The 18,460-nt window shown below is 39.7% G+C and overlaps 1 protein-coding gene across 2 annotated transcripts in view; it reads right to left on the bottom strand.

The window, feature by feature from the left end:
- The window catches only part of PCCA (propionyl-CoA carboxylase alpha subunit), a 340,260-nt gene that overhangs the window by 115,248 nt on the left and 206,552 nt on the right, over positions 1-18,460 (bottom strand). For both annotated transcript variants that reach the window (XM_018576625.1, XM_018576624.1), the window contains exon 19: positions 1,120-1,222. In XM_018576625.1, the coding sequence (XP_018432127.1) occupies positions 1,120-1,222 (103 nt within the window). The remainder of the gene's footprint in view (positions 1-1,119; positions 1,223-18,460) is intronic.

The following is an 18,460-nucleotide window of genomic DNA, read 5'->3' as shown; positions in this document are numbered from 1 at the left end:
AGTGGAATTTGAAAGCTATTGGTGATGTAGGAAGCAGAGAATGTTACACAGCACAGGCTTCAGGAAGTACATTCCCACTTGCCTCTCACCGACCCTATATAAGAGGGTGTGTGTGTTCACTTTAAGATAAACCACGTGAAATTTCTGACTTCAGCAGTTGCGTTGTTTACTGGAGAGCAGCCGTAAATCTCTGGATGCTTTCACTTGCTGCCTAGATAGATTTATTTGTCACATACATAATCGTACAAGTATGATATGCAGTGAAATGCTTACACGACTGCAAGAAGGAGAGGGAGAAGTACAAGTAGAGAGAAGAATCAATAATAATAATATACAACTTTTACATCACAAAATAAAATATAAATGTTAAAATTTTAATATTAAAAATTAAATTAGACTAAAAATGCAAATACAGTATGACGTGTAAAGTGTGCGAGTGCTAACAGCAGCAATACGGAGTGAATGAATTAAGGTGATGACCAGCATTGTATTGACCTTTCTTTGACCATTCTTTTAAAGTGCAGATGTGCAGTAAATGTGAGTGTAAGAACATTTACCTAATCAGGCAGTAGAATGTATGCCTATATAGAGATCTGATTGAGAGACCGTATAGCCTGAGGGAAGAAGCTTCTCCTCAGTCTCTCTGTGTTGGCCTTCAGGGAGCCTAGAACTGCTCTTAAGGAAGCGATACTGGCAACTTGTAAAGAATTGTGAGTGTAAAACTCACAATACCTAAAAAATCAATAAAAGAACATGAATTAAGCCAGTGCAGCTTATTTGTGTATAACAACTTTAGTGAAAAAATGTTAGATTGTTAAAAGAGGAAAATAGTGTAGTAATGAAAATACCACCTATATTTGGGCTTTTGTGAATTAACCTTTAAAAGCTTCTGTTCGCTTCAGATGGGCTTTGCATTCCCACAAACGTCTATGGGAAAACAAAACTTGCTTGAAGCAGGTGCCTTTGAATAACATGTGGCACAAGCCTAAAGCCTATCGACACAGGCTCTAAACCTTTTTTTTTACATCCAATTGTTTATCTATGGGTTGCAGTCTTAGTGAGAATTAATTAATACTTTGTTTCCTTTCAATCAACACAACAGTTAGGTAACTGACTTACACAGAAGTGATCCTTATGTTTTGTAACAGAAATGGAGTGAGAAGTGCCATCCAGCATGACAGAAAGGTCCCACGTCTTTAAATCATTCTTCGCTATCGGCACTCTGAAAAGACAGATGTTTATATTAAACATTTTTCATTTAAGCTATGCAAGAAGATTGCTCATTAATATTAACTGGACGTATCTCAATCTAACTGCTAGCACAAAATGGAAATTGTGTGTGAGATACCATCTACTAATAAATGAAACAGTATTGGAACTCATGGACAACAAATGCAAAATACAGCAAGCTTAGGAATGCAGGAGCAATCCAATATCATCTTTAGGTTTAATCAGTGGTCACATTGTGAGTGTCCAGTGACTTTCTGCTCACTGTACTGTTTTGGGATAAATCTCTTTCACAAATATCACAGTAATTTCCACTTTTCATAAACATTAAGCTAAGATGAGAAAACATCATTTATGTGTTTATACTAGGTTTGTGAATATTTATAAAATAATTTCTTCAGTGCTGTTTTCAGAATCCTTATATGGCTCAGTATAGATTATACCAGAATAAGAGCTGGGGCCCTCCGGGTTCAATTATATCAGTATCACTATAACATTACTATTAATTATTGTATGCACGTTAAAGATAAAAACTTAATGAATAATGTCTACATCGAAAGGTTATCTATTTTTACTTGTGAGGTACACATCATGAGTGACACCACTACTTTTAAAATAGACCCGGAGGGGAACCTACAAAGACTGGAGCAGACAAAATCAGGAGCAACTGTGCATGGCAACCCAATTAGCTTCCATCTTTCATTTTTAAAGCTTAACTGAAAAAGCTAAAGATTGAAGCTGACTGGTTACTATGCACAGCATCTCCAGATTTTGTCTGCTCCAATATTAGTAGATCCCCTCCACTGTATTTTACAGGGGATGACATCTTTCATTTCATGAAAGCATTTATCTCACTTGCAACATTTCTCATACAGAAATCAGGACAACATTTTATTAATACTGCAGGATCTATGTTGTTAAAATGAAAAGGAAATTTAATTCCCTTGTAAATTCCTAGTACATGAAACAGAACCTTTGTAATCATGCTTGCAACAGGTGAATGTAGTGAAAAATTCAAAGTATCCATGACAACCATCTGAGACATAAATGTGAGTTGTGCAAGAGACACCTGCTGAGTGAGAACAGAGGTGTCTGTGAAGAACTCTGATTGGATAATGTCAGTCTTCTAAGCTCTAATACGATGACATTGTTACATACTGACACCTCTTAGCACCTATTTAGAAAGGCTGACAACTGCACTCGTGTCAAACTTATAAAATATTAGCTGTGTTAAGAAACATGTCTTCATAAACAAGGAACGGACTTAAACTACATAGTCAATGCTGACTGGCATAAAAAAAAAAAAACCCTACAGGCCATATGGAACAGTCTTCAAAAAAGCCATAGTAAAATAGGATTTCTGACTTCTGTAAAATCCATTTCTTGAAGAACATTACAGGACACAGTGTGTCAGAGATGTATGGTTATGTAGCTACCTTAGGACAGCCAAGCACCACCCCTCCCACTCCCAGCATGCCTCAAATTTTGTAGCCAGCAATAATCAGAGTGGACCATAAACAGAGAGGTGGGACCTGTCTCTTATGTACTCCATGAAAAGGAATTTAAAGGTAAACCTAAAATCCAATTTTCTTAACTGTACATTAAAGGGCACAGGAAGAGTCAGTGGCGTAGAGTTATTCCAAAACGATGCAACTGAGGGGAGGGCAATACAGCACACAAAATGCTAACAGGCCCACGAGTAACTGAGGTTAACAAGAAAGGCTAAAGAAGCTCAAATGCTGCCTTGAGAACTTTATGGCCAAAACTGGCAATCGAGGAGGCTTGAACATCCACCTAGTAAAACTGAACAAAAGTGTGAACCAAAGACCAGGTGGCATCCTTGCAAATCTGGGAAAAGATGGTTTATGCTGAAAATCCCAAGACGTACTAATCGACCTGGCCTTGATAGGCTTGAGTTATGAGCTGCTTGATCCATTAAGAATGGTAGAATGCAAGGCCGCTTATCCTACACGGGACCCTTCAGGAATAATGAACAGAGTGTCAGCCCACTAAATAAGGGCAGTAGCTGTGTAATAAACTTGTACAGCTTACACCACATCTAAACAATGAAAATAAACTAACTTGGAGAGTTTACGAGCAGGACAGAGAGAGGGGCGCACAATGTCCTGGTTAGGGGGCAAGAAAAAACATTTTCGGCAAAAACTATTTTGCTGCTGTGTAACAAGAAAGGGATCCTTACAAGTTATTGCAGCCAACTCGGAAACTCATCTCTCAAAGTGATGGCAATGAAGGTTACTTTTCAAATAAGAGGATATCCCTAAAGGGTTCACTGGGCAGTTTCTTAAGTGTCAAGGTCTTCATCTGGGGGCAGGGTTACGCCCACAAGTGTTGCAGTATTATTAGGGTGCCAATCTTGAAAAGTGTTTTGCTGCCCAGAAAAGTGTTGCAGTCTCACAGTAAATTGCATGTGACATAAGCGGAAGAAGTGTTGCACCATCCCAATGGATGTTACAGCGACAGGTAGGAAGACATCCTAAATGTTCATTGAAATCCCATCTGAATGGAGGCCACAATCGACTTTACAAACACTTGATATTTAAATCATGATATGGGTATAACATGAAACATGGTATCGAAGGTAGAATTAGCATTTAACCAACACATATGGATGCTGCTAAATTTGCCCAGAACATCTAGGCTGCAATTATCTGTAGTCATGAAAGAGTTAAGCTTATGACCATTGCTATTGACCCTGGTGGCCCAATTTGAATAACACAATAGATTTTTAGGGAATTAATAAAAACAAAATCTACTCACAAACTACTCTGCAGTTCCAAATAAAAATACAAAATCTTAAAGGGCGCTTATAACTTTACAATTCTGCATGCAGAAAAGCCTGACACTCAATTTACAGCAATAGTATAATTTTAAAAAAAAGGCTGCACATTATCATTAAAAGGTAGATATTAAAGTGAAATTGAACTAAAAAAAGTGGATTTGAAGGATTTTCTATTATAGACATTTAGAAATATTAATTATACAAAATCAATACCGTAATAACAAAAAAAAGGACCCCTTTCCTTGAATTCCTCCTGAAAAACAGCAAGGATACCTAGGTGCTCTGGTGCCAAAACTCAATAGCTTCATATCTGCAGTGTGAAATGTAGGGCCTATTCACATTATAGTGAGGCACTAAATGCACATTACCGTACGCTATTGCACAGTTCACCTAGTGTGCAGTACCGTGCACTAGGTGTTCTGCATTGCCATTCATTTGATGGCACTCCAGCGCACCTCCCAGACGATCAGGTGTTGCAGCGCAACACATTATTGTGCATTGTGATGCAAAAACAGTAGTGCATGCTCAGTAATGTGTGTTTAGCACAATGCTATAGTGTGAATGGCCCCTTAAGGACCCTGTGCCTCTGACTGCCTGTCTCAGACTATGAAGAATGAGATCTGCTGATGCCACTGCTCACTGTTCTCCTGCTGAAGGTTCTGCCTCTACCATGATGGCCACCTCTATACGGAGACACAGTGTGAAACAAGGCATGGAAAGTCCGTGATGGAAGAAAAATCTGTCAAAGGAAGATCAGAGGCAATACTGATGACTGGTCCTTTGCCCTCTGGCTGCTTTTTTTCTGGACACTGCTTCCAGAGTTCAATTCCTCTTTAAGCTCTAGGCAAGTGACTGTGCCTAGGATAAGAGAAGCATTCTGCTAAAATAATGTCATCAGTCTTCTGCAGGCTAGAAAAAGAATTTCCTTTTCTCCCCTCCTCAAGTGATCATGCAGAATATGTTAAGTTACTTTGGTTAACAAGGTCACAAGGTTAAATGCAACATCAGTGAGCTGAGAAAATGTGTACAAATGGCCCAGAGCATTGAGATTTACATAACTACACAATTATGGGAAGGAAGTTAAACTTGGATGATGCCTGAACATAGGTGGTTGTGGCGTTCTGGGGACAAAGGTAGATCAAAGCATGTGGAGCACAGCTGCGTTTTTAGAAGTAAATAAATACATTTTAAAAAAGCATGTACATTTCGTAGAAGGCAGGCAGGCAATGAATATGAAACTGATGCTAGGTCTACTCTGAGTTTAGTGAAACATGAAAGTTCAAAGGCATACGTTAAACTGAAATATTTCTGGGGTCTAGGGGTTACTGCATTTTGTCTAATTAAGCAACATGAAAAAAAACACACACATACATGGCTCTTGTGTTGCCGCGTATTACTGATACAGTAGCTCAAGCTGGCTAATGTATGCAAACATTTCAAGTAAAAGGACTGAAATAAAACTACAGAATAATTTTAACAGCCGGTAACACTAATACCGTGGTGAAAAACGTAAACCCCATAGGGTGAAAATGATCGCTGTGTTTTAATACATACAATTTCTGCATTAGTTTGGTGGAATTTATTTACATATGTATTACCAAAACAAAAAGACACAATTATTAATTCTATAAAAGTGGTGCAATTAAAAATGCAGTCATGAAAGCAAACTGTTGCCTTAAAACAATGGCCAAGAGCGAACCGGTCATTAAGAAATTTATCATCACAGCACTAGCAGCAGGTGGCATGTAAAATGATCAAGAATAATGTAGAGGGTTCAGCCACAAGTGAGGTCAGTTTCACATAGAAATCTTTGTAAGAATAAAGACAGAAAAAAGGGGAACCTTGAGTAAGGGCCATTCATCTGAACTTAGTTCAGAGAATTTCTAGCACTGTGAAATATATGTTATGCAAGCACATAGATGTATTCAGTGGGGATAGACTGAAGCAAACTACATGGAGACTACAAAGCAGCCCTCCCATGGTTCATGAATAAGTCAAGGAAATGGTCAGGAGATGAGGGGGAGGGGGGGATGTTTAGACAGATGGCTCACTCAAAATGCCTGAAATAGGGCATAAGCAATTTTAATGAAACTTCAGATCTACCCTTTTATTTCCTCCGAACTCCACCCTAAATGTTAAAGACACACAAACAGACATTTATTAAAATGCCACAGACTTTGAAAAAAAGAATGAAGAAAAAAAATGGCTGGTGTGTCCAATAGATGAATGAAATCAAATGAAAAGAGCAGACTCCGACACCGTTTAACAAACTGTAGGAATATAAAACAAGCAAGGGCTAGATTAAAGCCAACTGCATTTTAAAAAAGACACTGCCCAAACAAACACAACTACCTGCAATATCAAAGCAGTTGCAACATAAAATATCATTGATCAGAACGAAAGATTAAAGCTTGGCATTCAAGAATCATTCTAATTTTAAATCCAAGGAAAAATAAATCCAAAATGATTTCAGAGATAGCTGGTAGTCACTCAGAATGTCCTTCATTCCAAGTGAATGACACACACCTCTGCCATTATATTTTAACTAATGGAGTTGTAAAACATAAACAAACCCTGAAGTGGTAAAATTGCCTCATTGGTACAGTGGATTTTGCACACAGTAATACACACAGAGTGGACAGACAGAAAGACCTGGCAATATATGGATGGATATTTTTTTAAAAAGTAGAAGGAGCAAAGACCACCCTTTTCAGAATACTGTGATACCGGTACTCAGACTTGAAATGTATATATCAGGATTCTAAACTAGTCTCCAAGATATGTCTCCAGATCTATGAGTGATGCAGAAAGTGGAAGTCCATTTGGTGGTTTGTAATGCCATGGGCGGGATTTTACTTCTTCTGGTGTTCATTAAACCTCTCTTGAACTTGTTTTCTGAAATATGAAAAATCTGAGGAGTCGGAGTTTGCAGAACTGGTCTTGTTAAAAAGATTTATTTTATACAACCATGTGCAGCAACCAACAAACCCAATGATAGTTCACAATCCACCACCATGTTTAACAGTTAGTAACATACATTAGGTCTAATTCACAAAACTAACACCAGGGAAAAGTTATTTTCAAAAAAGTGACAGTTATTTTCAGTTAAGTACAATGAAATGTAAATTAAATGTAAATGAAAATAGAAAAAAAAGTGCCTTAGGCTAGTGTTAAGCTTTGTGAACTGAGCTTATAGTGGGATGAAGACATTCTTTGGGTTTGTGAAAATGTAGGGAATAGGGTAAATGATCATCTCCTATGATCATATTGCTTTCTTTACATTCTTTAGGGTTTCAAATGCTCCTTACATTATATCCAGTATCTTTGTGCACTGGCCTTGGACACAAGCAGTAGCAGTAATCCCAGTTATAAAATCCAGCTTTATGTCAATGTACAGTTTTGTGCTGTGGCTTGCAAACTCTATTTCTCTATGACTCCTTACTTATATATACACACACACATATATATATATACAATAAAGGCTACAATTCACAAGGGCTCACCAAAAATGGATAACAGAAGATAGGAAAAACGTTGCCTGGTCTGAGAAGTCTCAATTTCTGCTGCAACATTCAGATGGTCGGGTCAGAATTTAGCGTAAACAACATGAAAGCATGGGTCCATCCAATCTTGTATCAATGGTTCAGACTGGTGGTGGTGTAATGTTGTGGGGGATATTTTATTGCACACTTTAGGCTTCTTAGTCCTGAGAATTGTTTACATGCCACCGCCTGAGTATTGTTGCTGACCAGGTCAATCCCTGTATGACCACAGTGTATCTATCTTCTGATGGTTACTTCAGAAGGATAATGCACCATGTCACAAAGCTAAAATCACTATAAACTGGTTTCTTGAAAATGATGAGTTTACTGTACTCAAACGTCCTCCACAGTCACCAGATATCAATCAAATAGAGCACCTTTGCATCATGGATGTGCAGCCGATAGAAATGCGCAGCAACTGCATGATGCTTTCAAGTCAGTATGGACCAAACTCTCTAAGGAATGTTTCCAGCACCCTGTTGAATCTATGTCACGAAGAATTAAGGCAGTTCTGAAGACAAAAGGGGTCCAACGCAGTAGGCTGCCGCCATTCAACATACATTCTGGACATCCTGATCTTGTTCCATTCTACACTCTCTACCTCACATCTTCAATCAGTCCCTCTCTACCGGCATCTTCCCAACCCCTTCTAAAACATTCACGGGTCACCACCATACCTACAAAACCCCCGCTGAACCCCTCCAGTCTGAACAACATAAGACCCAACTCCTTGATTTTGTTTACTGTCAAACTTCTAGAACACCTAGTCTACAAACATCCAAGCCAATACCTCACTGTTAACCTTCTCAACCCCTTTCAACATAGCTTTTGTCTGTAACATTCCACAGAAACTACCCTCCTAAAACTCACACCTTTACACCTCATGTATACAATGCTTAATTCCTCCCGAAAATGATTAAATTAAAAGCAATTGTCTAATGTATAGCTGTATGTCTTTGGTATGTCAGAGTAGAGCAAAGAAAATGTGAAAAGAGATTAATAAATACTTATTTAACAAAGATATTCTTAAATGGTCTTGACAGATTTGTTGGTACTCCTAGAAAAGATTATAAACAATTGTATTATAGTGATATTTCAAACTGTTTTCTTTAATTAATATGACACATGCCTTTAATCTTATAATCAGTCAGCCTATTTAAATGCTGGGGAGAAGCAGATCTCTGCTTCATTAGCTTCTCTGGGGGTCCCTAGGTGACATCAGGGGTCTTAGAGACCCCTGATGTCTCCATAAAGAGGACTGAAAGTGGGTTCAAAGGAAGAAGACCCAGGAGGACTCCACTGTTGAAAGAAAAACATTAAAAAGTCAGACAAGAATTTGCTAAAATGAATATTGACAAGCCAAAATGCCCCTTAGACAGATGAGACAAAACTGAGCTTTCTGGCAAGACTAAGCTATATGGTCACAGATGAAAAAAATAACATTTTAAACAAAATAACACTACCTAATGTGAAACATGAGGCTTGGTTAAATGGGACCGATTGCTATGTATGGCATGGGGTGCCTTGAATCAGTACAGGGCACACATTCTTAATACTATCAAGGAATTCCAGAGTGAAACACACTGTCCAATGTCAGAAAGCTCTGTCTCAAAAACAGACATTTCCCAGCACACTCACCAGCCAGCCTGCAAAAAAATACACTAAGGTTAAAAACAGAGGTTTTAGATGCACAACTTTTGCAAAGCATGTGAAAGCCGCACTGCCTTGTCAAAGCATATTTATAACAAAGGTTCGCCAAGAGGTAGCCAAACCTCCTTAATGTGATATGCAGGTCTCCTTGTGTGTCCCTATGCCTTTAGGGAGGTTGGGCTACCTCTTGGCGAACCTGCACCCAATTCATCAATTGTTATAGATATGCTCCAAGATGGAGGCTCTCATAGATTAGAGTTAACACTGCACTATACAGAGAGGCTCTGATGAGGCAGTGCAGCTTCCACATGTTTTGCAAACGTTGTGCAACTAAAACCTCTGTTTTTAACCCTAGTAGTTAGATTGTGTATTTTCTGCTGGCTAGATGGTGAGTGTGCTGGGAAATGTCAGTTTTTGTACTGTGTAAAGCTCTGCCTCAGTCGGAAGTCATGGGTCCTCCAATAGGAAAATTACCCAAAACGCACAGCTAAAAGCACTCAAGAATGGCTAAGAATAAAACATTAGACTAAAGTAGCCTTATTTGAGGCCTGATCAGAACGAATCAAACAACTATGTATAGAAAGAGCCAAAATATGCAGTCTGGAGAAGGCACCATTCAAACCTGAGACAGCTAGAGCAGTTTGCTCAAGAAGAGTGGGCCAAACTACCTGTTAGCAGGTAAAGAAGTCTACTTGGGAGCTACGGAAATAACTTGCATACAGTGATTGTTTCTAAAGGTTTTGCATCAAAATATTAGGTTAAGGGTTCCATCGTTTTCATCCAATCCATTTTAATTTTATTTAAAATATTCTGTTGAACCAAAAACAAGGCCTGGTGTTTATTAAATATGAAATAAACGAGTATGGATGCAAGTTATTTTTTGTGGAAGGGTACTAACAAATTAGTCCATGTCTAACTGCTAAAACCAATAGCCACTACTCTGTACCGATATACTTAGACATTTCTGCAGCTTTTGACACAGATGACCACCCGCTGCTCCTTAAAAGACTTAATTACCTTGGCCATCAAGACTCTGCTCTTTCATGGTTCTCGTCCTACTTTCAGTGTCATCTACAATTCTATTGCCACCTCTCTTCTTGCAGAGGTTCCCCAAGAATCGGTCCTCGGCACCCTATTCTCTAGATACACCTACTTTCAATACCATCTCTATACTGATAAAACTCAAAACTATTTCTCTACTCCTCAGCTCCCCCCTTCTACTTCTTCACACATCATTAATTTATTCAATGGCATATCAATATGCATGTCACACCACTGCCTCAAAGTCTGTCGGTCCAAAACTGAGCTCATAGTATTTCCCACAATGTCTCCATGAAGATCAGCAGCATAACATTCAATCTCTCCCTTCAGGCCAGCGTGTAATCTAGGATTTTGGCCTCTCCTTTTGTCCACACATACAATAACTGTTACATATCTTACCACCTTAAGCTTACAGAACATTTCCAAAATACATCTCTTTTAACTAATGACACCACAAAGTTTCTTAATTCACTCCTTTGTTATCTCTTGCCTTGATATATGAATATTATCCTCGTTGGCATACCTTTACACAGGCTATCCCCCTTCAGTCTATCATGAATGCTGCTTCCAGACGTATTCACCACCTTACCAATCACGTATAGACCTCTGCTCCTCTTTGTTTTACAAGTAAATTTTTTATTGTTTGAAAAGTTACAAGTGCAAGTACATAAGCAGTGAACAAGTACTTAACAGCAAGTACAAAACCTCATAACAAATGGGAAAAACATAACTGTAGGTCTGAGCCTTGTTGCGAGAGACCCTGTTATTTTAGAGTAGCTACATATCCTTCCGTCCCTCTATGTCACTGGATATCGCATGATGATTACCTACATGCCACATTTGGGTCGGATGAAAGGAGTGTCAGGTCTCAGTATTGTCGTTCGGTCAACTTGGCTCTTACCCCTTGGGGGGAGGGAGTACTGAACAGGGGGGTATCACCCATTGAACCGTTAGTGTGGGGTCTGGGCCGAAAATTGGGAAAGGCCATTTTGTAGGCGGGTATAATGGGATCAACAGGGAAGAAGGACAAAACAGGGAAGAGTGATGGGGAGGAATGGGAGTTGGTAAGCGATATGGGAAAGAGATGAGATAAAGAAAGTGGAAGGGGGGAGGGATAAGGGAAGTGAGCTTTGAGAGGGAAGGAAGGTCCCGTCCAACCTCCCCTGAAGGAGAAGAGGAGGAATGGATAGAGAGAAGGAATGGATAGACAGAAGTTGAGTACTGAGGTAAAAGGGGGAAGGGTTTAATCACCGCTGGAGAGCAGCGTATGCCGCTGAGTCCTTGAATAGGTGCCAGGTCGTCCATGTTTTGAGATATGTGGTCATGTCATCTCTGCTGGAATAGATAAGTTCTTCTATGGTCGATACGGTATGTACCCGAGAGAGCCATTCCTGGATGGTTGGTGGATCTGTTGACTTCCAATGTCTAGGGATTACGGTTTTTGCTGCGTTAAGCAGATGAATTGTGAGGGATTTTTTGGATATGCGGAGTGTTTCCTCAAAATGATATAATAGAAGGCATGCTGGGGAGAATTCTATCTCAGTACCGGTTATGTTTCTGAGGATGGCATGGACCTCTTTCCAAAAAGGAGAGATTCGTGGGCATGTCCACCAAATATGAAGGAGTGTGCCCTCGTCTTGGTGGCATCGCCAACATGTTTCAGGGACATTTGGATATATACGATGAAGTAGGGCCGGGGTCTTATACCAACGCGAGTGGAGTTTGTAATTGGTCTCCTGTATTTGAACGTTCAAGGATCCTCCTAATAACAAAGAGTCCATGCGTTTCCAGTCTTGCATTGAGAGAGTAGGGGATAAATCACCTTCACACGCCTTCGTAGAGGGCGTTGGTGGGAGGTTATCGGAATCATTCAGAAGAGAATAGATCTCTGAAATTGTATGCGTTACTCTCTGGGTAGAAGCTCTGCTCCTCTTTGTTAATCACTCCACAGGCTTCCACTAACGCAACAACATTTTCTTCCAAAACTCTAACATCATCATACAACTCTATCCCAAACCACATCATCTCAAAAAATCACCCAAACTATCCTCTCTGCTTCTCCCAAGACCTCTTACTCTCTAGTACCCTCATTACCTCCTCCCATGCGCACCTTCAGGACTTCCCTACAGCCTCTGCCTTCCTGTGGAACTACCTACTTCAATCTGCCTAGCTGTCTCCTACTATGCTGCCTTTAGGTGATCCTTGAAAACTCATCTATTCAGCTAAGCCTATCTTGCCTCCACCTAAACACTGCACTTTACTTTCTCCATCAGCTCATTTCCCACAGTTATTGCTTTTGTATTACCTGTCCTTTCCTTTAAATTGTAAGCTCTCATGAACAGAGCCCTTTTAGTTGTAATGTAACTTTACTGTCTCCCTTAATGTTGTAAAGCACTGAGCAAACTGTTAGTACTATATACATAATAACAATAATAATTTTGTTAGAAAGAGTTTAGGGGAAGATATTAGCTGTTCACTGGACTTTCAGACATTGGCCAACTAAGAGAAAAAGTATACCAAAAAAATCAAACTAAGGACATATTTTTCCAGAAGGACAACAGAGAAAGATGAAATGGAAACTGAAGGTTAGGAAACAAGTCACTAACAGAACAATTCTCATATCATGTATTAATGCAGCATTTATTCTTCAAACCAAAATACTGCAGAGGATGGCCTCTTCAAGTAGTTCAGACTTGGAATAATATTTTTCCAGAAAGCAGTTATCTTTTTGATAAAATATTTAACAGACTAAATGAATGTATTCCTACAAATTGAGGCCATAACTTGTCTTAATTGTCCTTTATCAACCAGAATACAGGTATTCCTCACTTAACGACCGAGTTCCGTTCCTACGACCAGGTCGTTAAACGAATTGGTCGTTAAGTGAGGAACTCTATACAGTACTGTACTGCATTAGTACAGTACTGTATAGCGTTGCAGATGTACAGTACTGAACAGTGTACTGTACATCGGGCAATGAAAATAATTACCGGGACCCGCAGTGAAGATCGGAGGACGTCACTTCCGCCGGCGACACATCGCACTGACGCTGACACGCTCGCACTTACGGTCCGTCGTAAGTGCGAGTGGTCGCAAAGCAGGTAAGTCGGTAACCGAGAAATGTCTGTATTGAATATATGAGGCCCCAAATAGATCAAGCTTTACTTTCAAAGAACAAAAAAAAAAAAAGGGGTAAAATCCTGTACTTGACTGATCTCCAAGTAAAGCTGCTAGTACACACAGTAGTTTTGCACTTTAACTACTCAGCCAGTGCTCTCAACCAAAAACATTAAAATGTGATGGCTTTTACATTTTTTAAGCCCTACCCAGAGCTGGAGATACATCTATAATCATTGTGCATTGAGCACTTTGCTTTTGTTTGCTGATACTCGTTCCATGGCTCCGAGCGCCAACAATCATCCCACGTTCAAAGGCTGTTAAATTGCGTTGTTTACCCATATCTTCAGAAAAAGAATCACTTCTACTGTCGTGGTAAACAACCTGCTTCCCTATTTAAAATGGTCTGGCCCTCTAGCAACTTCAGAGCGAAATTATAGCTAATTTGCCTACAAATGTCAGGAGGTCATAATAATCTGGCCACTCAGTGTATATACACATACACACACACACACACACACACACACACACACACACACACCCTCAAAGAGAACAATAAAAAAGAGTTGATATTCTAGCACCACTAATGACTCATTACAATAACTGTTGGAAATAGTAACAGTGCAATATTGTTTATTAAAGAATGCATTTTTTTTTTTTAAATGGCACCTGCTAGACACATAGGCTAATCTGGAAAATACCAGAGCTACTGGTTGTTTACCCTACCATGGTGTAGCACCACCTTGCCCTGGTGGGAGTGGAAAGCCCTCTTTTCTGCCGAGTCTGGAGTGAGGACCCAAGTACCCACCAATGGAATCACTGGGCCATATTTATCATACAGTAGAATCTTCTGCAAAGAACGCTCTACAATTGAAATCCGAAAATAAAATGTTGCTATGGGTTCGTCCATGCTTTTTTATCATTATTGAAAAAGTTTAGAGTGTTTTCAGTGAGCATGTCTCCGAGTTGCCTTAAAGTCATTTTATATGTGACCATAACATTTACATGACTGCTCTTTGATGTAATTACACTATTGATTTGAGTGTATAGATTTGTAGAATAGACAGTAGGAGAAAATATTCAATTTGCAATCATTCTGCCTCCCTTCTTAACTCCTAATGAAATAAGATATTAGCCACACAGGGGGTGTATTCTTTGATCGGCTCATAGACTTGCATTGTGAAAAGAGCAACTAAAGCCACAATTTACAACTGCACAACATAAAGCAAAGCTCGTTTTTGTAATGAGCAAATATGCTTGCCCCATATGTGTGTATATATATTTATAAGCTACACATACAAACAAGGGTTTCTTTCATAGGAACTTTTTTGGTACTTTTCCATTAACCCAGGAGCGACTCACCCGGAGGAATGAGAAAGAAACGGATTAATTTCATCACCTGTATATTTCATGTTAAAGGTTTTATTCTTTATTTCATGTCTAAAAATACTTGTGTATTTTCAAAATGCAACTTATGTATTTCAGGAGGCCAATATTTTGCAATGATCATAGGCACACATTACATTTCATCCATTGCTCTCGTTTGTTTCTCCATTGCAAACTGCCCTATAGTCTTTTAGAGGCTTGGATTTGTACCCATTTCTGGGTTGACAGAACAGTACTTTTGATCGACCTTGAAGTGATTGAATCCTCTCTTCTCTAGTTTGCTGGAGCAGTATGCGCTCCACGAATCAGAATTGAGAGTGGATTACACTTTAGACTTCCCGGTTATAAGATGCAGGAGGGTAGTCAGGGATCTGCTTAGGACTTAAACTTCCTCCTTGTGAACAGTGTCTCAACTATTTCCACAAATAAAGTGATATTAAAGTCAAAACGTTTTAAAGCCATTTCAAATGCTGATTGAACCACTTACAATGAATGCTACTCCTTGATGTTTAAATGAGCAATGACCCCGATATCTTGTTTTAGGGTGGCTCCCTAAAACGGTATTATGGAGTTACCCTTGTGTGTGCTGGTAAGCTGCATCTCTACAATCACACAGGCACAGGCAATTAAAGCTCCTCCCTCCTCCCCCTTTCTCCTCTCTTCTTCTTCCTCAAAGCTAGTAGTTGGACATTTGCTAGAAAATGCTCTGTCCTTTGTGATCTTTTATCGGACAGGAAGTTCAGGGATGCGGAGCTGAGAGAGAAGCTTGTCTGAAACATGACTAATATAAATCCTTGGGAAAATTTTAAAGATATACTTTGCTGGACAATGTATATTCGACTGATCTGGACTCTTTACATAAAAATAAGTTTGAAAGTTTAACAGTACTTTAAATTCGGTCCTCCTATTTTCTTCTCAGCCTTCTCACACAAATCCAATGACACACACTTGCCTAAAAATTCCTCCAGTCCACGGCCATTGTGTGGTTCATCTTCAGTTTCTCTCATGCGCCATTACTAAATAAACCTCACTGCTCTGATAAAGGGTACCCTGCTTGCCTCCTTCCCATTGCCCACTCTCATTCTTACACGGGACCTGCAGCTCCTCAAGTTACACTTCCATATAGGAGCTTCTTGGGAGTATATTGTCATATTGTGATCCCTGCTACTTCTCACTGGAAGTCCTTTCAACTGGAAGAGACATGCAGTAGCTTGTTCCATGTTTGGAAGCAATAGAATCATTGGCGTGGATAATGGAAAACTCCGGGGATAACGTAAATCCCTGTAAATTTTACAGGGGAAACTATGACATCAATATTTGGCCAGCAGATTGTATAGATTGTAGTTATGTAGGAGTGTCTCTTTAACATCAAGGGTGACAAATTCAAAGTCAAGCCTCAGACATGGAACCCAAGCCCATCAGTCATCAAGCACTCAAGTGTCAAATCCACGCCCCACCATTCAAGCAAAACTTTCTTTCTCATTTTTTATGGCGAGTGGTTCTCAGGTAATTCAATTTTACTTTTAAACAAATGTTTCACTAAGAGACATAATAATCATAATTAAACCCCTTTCTATCAAACAAAAACTGGATATCGGTTTTAGGTGTAAAGACCCTGTATGTCTCACCCAGTATTTTTATTTTCCACATGAATGTGTACAAACCAACCTTTTAATCTATTAAATGAAATAAGCCAAGCTACATCATTATTTTTGGAATAACATAGCTATTTTTATTAGCAACCTCATTTAAAGCAAACCCATAATGAAAAATAGTTTATTTTGCCATTTAGCCTGCAAAATATTGTGAACATTTAGGGAAATGTCTGAAAAAAATCATGCTTCAGAAATAATAAAAGAAATTCTGATTTCCTGCCCTTGTGCACACTCAGCTGGCACCAGCCATGTCTTATCTGTCAATATTTAAGAACTTGGGGGACTGATGTCTGGAAACTACCGAGGCAAAGCTGGCTGCTTATGTCCAAAGATCAATCATACAAGATCTCTGGGCAAAATCCATGGCAGCAACGTAACAGCATTAATCATGTGACTGGTACTAAAAACATGTAATTACCCTTATAAAAAGAAAAAGTACTCTTTTAGACCTTAAACTTTCCCTGATACAATGCAAGTTAAATGTTAAAATACAGTAATATTGATCTCTAGTTTAATAAGTCTTAGGCCCCGTTCACATTGAGCGATTTATCGCGCGATTTTTGCAGCGATATCGCTCTATGTAGCTTCACCAATACATTTCAATGTAGCTGTTCACATCTCATCGCTCAATATCGCTCAAAGTCAGTCAGTGTGAATGGGGCCTAAGAAGCAGAAACCGACCCAAAACAGTTTGGTTTCCCTTTTTTGGATAGACAAGAATGTATAACCAGACAGGTTGTGGCGAGGTTGGTCAAAAGAAACGAAAAAGCCATGGAAGTACAAGCCCGCAATTGTACAAAAGGCGATTCAGATGATTGGACACTGGCAAAACCAGAGCATTAAAAAAAGCCCCCATATAAATCCCTCTCCCAGCAATCCTCAGTTTGTTAGCAAGTTATGACGGAACAGACATAGAGAGGGTTGCTGAGGGATATAAGAGAGTCCTGTGTCCTATACAGTCCTCCAAGAAAAGGATTTTTCCAGGTAAGTAAAAAATCCTATTTTCTTAAGCGTACAGTAAGGGACACAAGCTGATTCATAGACAGCTGGGACATCCAAAAGCAATACCACTGAGGGATGGGCAACCAAATGCAATCTGGCCCACAAACCAAGGGATACATACCCCAAATGCAGACAGCAGCCTGCAGCACTATGCGGCCAAAGCTGCCCGGAACATCCACCATGTAGAACTTGGCCAACATGTGAAGCGAAGACCAAGTGGAAGCCTTGCAAATATGAGAAACAGATGCCTGGTGCAGGAATGCACAAGAAACACGAACAGATCTAGCTAAGTGCATCTTGATAGGGAAACATGAAACTATCTTTCAACAGATGAGATTGAACAATGGCTTGTCTGATCCACTGGGCAATTCTAGACCAAAAAGCAGGGAGCAAGATCCCTCAGGAGGGCAGGAGGGATAAAAAAATAATCCGATTGCCAAAAGGAAGCTGTAGCCAGGGAGATAAATCCTCATCGATCACACCACATCCATACAATGGAGAGAAAACTTGTTGGGTACTATGGAGCAGGGCAAGGAGAAGGAAGGACAAAACCCTGAATAAGGTGGAAGGAAAAGACCACCTTTGGCAGAAATGAAGCATTAGGCACCAGGACATCCTTATCCTAGTGTAAACGTGAAACTATTCTGTACAGGACAAGGCCTCCAGCTTGGAAACCAACCTAGTGGCAGTAATTGCCACAAGGAAGAAAAACTTGCAAGAGAGATCAGCAAAGGAAATATTTCATATAGGTTCAAAAGGAAGGCTCCGAAGGACTGACAGAACCAGAATGAGATCCCACAGCATCTCCAGAGAGCATCTGGGGGGAGCCAGATGGGTAACTCCCTGCACAGAGTTCTTTACTAAGGAGGTTGAGGCAAGAAACCTATGAAATAGCTAATGCCAAAATCTGACCCTTGTTGGTACTCAATGCGAACCTGACTGGAAAAAGGCCATGCCCCACAAAGTATTGATGAGGAGGAAACGTCTTCTGTTCACACCAAGCCAAGTAAGCCTTCCAGCTGTAATGATACACTCTGCAA

Source organism: Nanorana parkeri, unplaced genomic scaffold (assembly GCF_000935625.1).
Source record: "Nanorana parkeri isolate BGI_ZX_2015 unplaced genomic scaffold, ASM93562v1 scaffold71, whole genome shotgun sequence".
In the NCBI taxonomy this organism is placed as follows: Eukaryota; Metazoa; Chordata; class Amphibia; order Anura; family Dicroglossidae; genus Nanorana; species Nanorana parkeri.
The sequence above is the reverse complement of the archived record's forward strand: the minus strand, read 5'-3'. Positions and strand labels throughout refer to the sequence as shown.